The sequence below is a fragment of the Oncorhynchus gorbuscha genome, unplaced genomic scaffold (genome assembly GCF_021184085.1).
Source record: "Oncorhynchus gorbuscha isolate QuinsamMale2020 ecotype Even-year unplaced genomic scaffold, OgorEven_v1.0 Un_scaffold_3929, whole genome shotgun sequence".
NCBI classification, from domain to species: Eukaryota; Metazoa; Chordata; class Actinopteri; order Salmoniformes; family Salmonidae; genus Oncorhynchus; species Oncorhynchus gorbuscha.
Genome location: NW_025748066.1, coordinates 37,501 through 41,173, shown reverse-complemented (window position 1 = coordinate 41,173; position 3,673 = coordinate 37,501). Strand labels below are relative to the sequence as shown.

General features: G+C 47.1%; 1 protein-coding gene across 1 annotated transcript in view; it reads left to right on the top strand.

The window, feature by feature from the left end:
* Nucleotides 1-1,078: 1,078 nt before the first annotated feature.
* Nucleotides 1,079-3,673, top strand: part of LOC124028265 (alpha- and gamma-adaptin-binding protein p34-like) — a gene marked incomplete at its 5' end in the record, with an annotated part of 16,679 nt that continues 14,084 nt past the window's right edge. The window contains 1 exon segment of the mRNA XM_046340373.1: nucleotides 1,079-1,178. Coding sequence (XP_046196329.1) covers nucleotides 1,079-1,178 — 100 coding nt within the window.

Below are 3,673 nucleotides of genomic sequence, written 5' to 3'. Positions count from 1 at the left end.
TGTGTGTGTGTGCGAATTACAGTGTGTGTGTGTGTGTGTGTGTGTGCGAATTACAGTGTGTGTGTGTGTGTGTGTGCGAATTACAGTGTGTGTGTGTGTGTGTGTGCGAATTACAGTGTGTGTGTGTGTGTGTGTGTGTGCGAATTACAGTGTGTGTGTGTGTGTGTGTGTGCGAATTACAGTGTGTGTGTGTGTGTGTGTGTCGAATTACAGTGTGTGTGTGTGTGTGTGCGAATTACAGTGTGTGTGTGTGTGTGTGTGTGCGAATTACAGTGTGTGTGTGTGTGTGTGTGCGAATTACAGTGTGTGTGTGTGTGTGTGCGAATTACATGTGTGTGTGTGTGTGCGAATTACAGTGTGTGTGTGTGTGTGTGCGAATTACAGTGTGTGTGTGTGTGTGTGCGAATTACAGTGTGTGTGTGTGTGTGTGTGCGAATTACAGTGTGTGTGTGTGTGTGTGTGTGTGTGTGCGAATTACAGTGTGTGTGTGTGTGTGTGTGTGTGCGAATTACAGTGTGTGTGTGTGTGTGTGTGTGCGAATTACAGTGTGTGTGTGTGTGTGTGTGTGCGAATTACAGTGTGTGTGTGTGTGTGTGTGTGCGAATTACAGTGTGTGTGTGTGTGTGTGTGCGAATTACAGTGTGTGTGTGTGTGTGTGCGAATTACAGTGTGTGTGTGTGTGTGTGTGCGAATTACAGTGTGTGTGTGTGTGTGTGTGCGAATTACAGTGTGTGTGTGTGTGTGTGCGAATTACAGTGTGTGTGTGTGTGTGTGTGTGTGTGTGTGCGAATTACAGTGTGTGTGTGTGTGTGTGCGAATTACAGTGTGTGTGTGTGTGTGTGCGAATTACAGTGTGTGTGTGTGTGTGTGCGAATTACAGTGTGTGTGTGTGTGTGTGTGCGAATTACAGTGTGTGTGTGTGTGTGCGAATTACAGTGTGTGTGTGTGTGTGCGAATTACAGTGTGTGTGTGTGTGTGTGCAAATTACGGTGTGTGTGTACCAGTGTGTGCGAATTACAGTGTGTGTGTGTGAGGGAGAAACTTGTTCCAAAATTGAACTATACAACAACAAAAAATCTCTTCTCCAGGTGTCAGTAGACATGAGGCACATCAGTGGTGTTTAGCACACGCCTTTGAGTTGGTGGAACTCAGCCCTGAAGACCTGCCAGATGAGGAAGGTAAGAGGTTTTGTGTGCTGTTTTTCAAGTAGCAGCAACATTCTGAATTGTGAGACCACGTTTGAATTAAGAGGCTGACCTGCCCATGATACTGCCTCCCGAGTGGTGCAGTGGTCTAAGGCACTGCATCGCAGTGCTAGCTGTGTCGCTACAGATCCTGGTTCGAATCCAGGCTGTGTCGCTGACTGCCGTGACCAGGAGTCCAATGAGGTGGCGCCACAATTGGCCCAGCGTCGTCCGGGTTAGGGGAGGGTTTGGCCCGGCAGGGATGTCGTTGTCCCATCGTGCTCTAGCGACTTCTGTGGCGGGCCGGGCGCAGTTCACGCTGACACGGTCGCCAGGTGTACGGTGTGGCTTTCGGGTTGAGTTGTGTCAAGAAGCAGTGGGACGACCCTCGACCTTCGTCTCTCCCGAGTCCGTTCGGGAGTCTCCCAGTCCCTGCCGCAGAAAAACATCTACACAGCATGATGCTGCCACCATCATGCTTCACTGTTGGGATGGTGCCAGGTTTCCTCCAGACGTGACGCTTGTTTCTGATGATCTGAGAGTCTTTAGGGTCACCTCCCTGACCAAGGCCCTTCTCCCCTCCCCGATTGCTCAGTTTGGCCAGACGCCCAGCTCTAGGAAGAGTCTTGGTGGTTCCAAACGTCTTCCATTTAAGAGCGATGGTACTGTGTTCTTGGGAACCTTCAATGCTGCAAAATGTTTTGTTACCCTTCCCCAGATCTGTGCCTCGACACAATCCCGTCTCAGAGCTCTACGGACAATTCCTTCGACCTCGTGGCTTGGTTTTTGCTCTGACATGCACTGTCACCTTATATAGACAGGTGTGTGTCTTTCCAAATCATGTCCAATCAATTGAATTTACCACAGGTGGACTCTAATCAGGTTGTAGAAATATCTCAAGGATGATCAATGGAAACAGGATGCACCTGAGCTCAATTTCAAGTCTCATAGCAAAGGGTCTGAATACTTATGTAAATAAGATTTTTCTGTTTTTTATTTGTTAATAAATGTGCAACAATTCTAAAAACCTGTTTTCCCTTTGTCATTATGGGGTATTGTGAGGTCATTATGGGGTATTGTGAGGTCATTATGGGGTATTGTGAGGTCATTATGGGGTATTGTGAGGTCATTATGGGGTATTGTGAGGTCATTATGGGGTATTGTGAGGTCATTATGGGGTATTGTGAGGTCATTATGGGGTATTGTGAGATCATTAGGGGATATTGCGAGGTCATTAGGGGATATTGCGAGGTCATTATGGGATATTGCGAGGTCATTATGGGATATTGCGAGGTCATTATGGGATATTGCGAGGTCATTATGGGTGTTGCGAGGTCATTATGGGTGTTGCGAGGTCATATGGGTGTTGCGAGGTCATTATGGGTGTTTGCGAGGTCATTATGGGTGTTGCGAGGTCATTATGGGTGTTGCGAGGTCATTATGGGTGTTGCGAGGTCATTATGGGTGTTGCGAGGTCATTATGGGTGTTGCGAGGTCATTATGGGTGTTGCGAGTCATTATGGGTATTGCAGGGTCATTATGGGTGTTGCGAGGTCATTATGGGTATTGCGAGGTCATATGGGTGTTGCGAGGTCATTATGGGTGTTGCGAGGTCATTATGGGTGTTGCGAGGTCATTATGGGTGTTGCGAAAGTCATTATGGGTATTGCGAGGTCATTATAGGTGTTGCGAGGTCATTATGGGTGTTGCGAAGGTCATTATGGGTATTTGCGAGTCATTATGGGTGTTGAGTCATTATGGGTGTTGCGGGGTCATTATGGGTGTTGCGGTCATTATGAGGTCATTATGGGTGTTACGGAGTCATTATAGATTGTTGCGAGGTCATTATGGGTGTTGCGAGGTCATTATGGGTGTTTGCGAGGTCATTATGGGTGTTGAGAAGGTCATTATAGGTGTTGCGAGTCATTATGGGTGTTGCGAGGTCATTATGGGTGTTGCGAGGTCATTATGGGTGTTGCGAGGTCATTATAGGTGTTGCGGGTCATTATGGGTATTGCGTGGTCATTATGGGTATTTGCGAGGTCATTATGGGTGTTTGCGAGGTCATTATGGGTGTTGCGAGTCATTATGGGTGTTGCGAGTCATTATAGGTGTTGCGAGGTCATTATGGGTGTTGCGAGGTCATTATGGGTGTTGCGAGGTCATTATGGGTATTGCGAGGTCATTATGGGTGTTGCGAGGTCATTATGGGTGTGTTCATTATGGGTTTACATTTTATATGAGGTCATTATGGGTGTTACGGTCATTATGGGTGTTCTTGAGGTCATTATGGGTGTTGCGTGGTCATTATGGGTGTTGCGTGTAGATTGAGGATTGTTTTTACATTTTATAATAAGTTTGTGGCAGTAACAAAACATGGAAAAGGCCTCAGCCTTTCATTACATGAGATCCAGTCGAGCCTCAGCCTTTCATTACATGAATCAGTCGAAGGCCTCAGCCTTTCATTACATGAATCAGTCGAAGGCCTC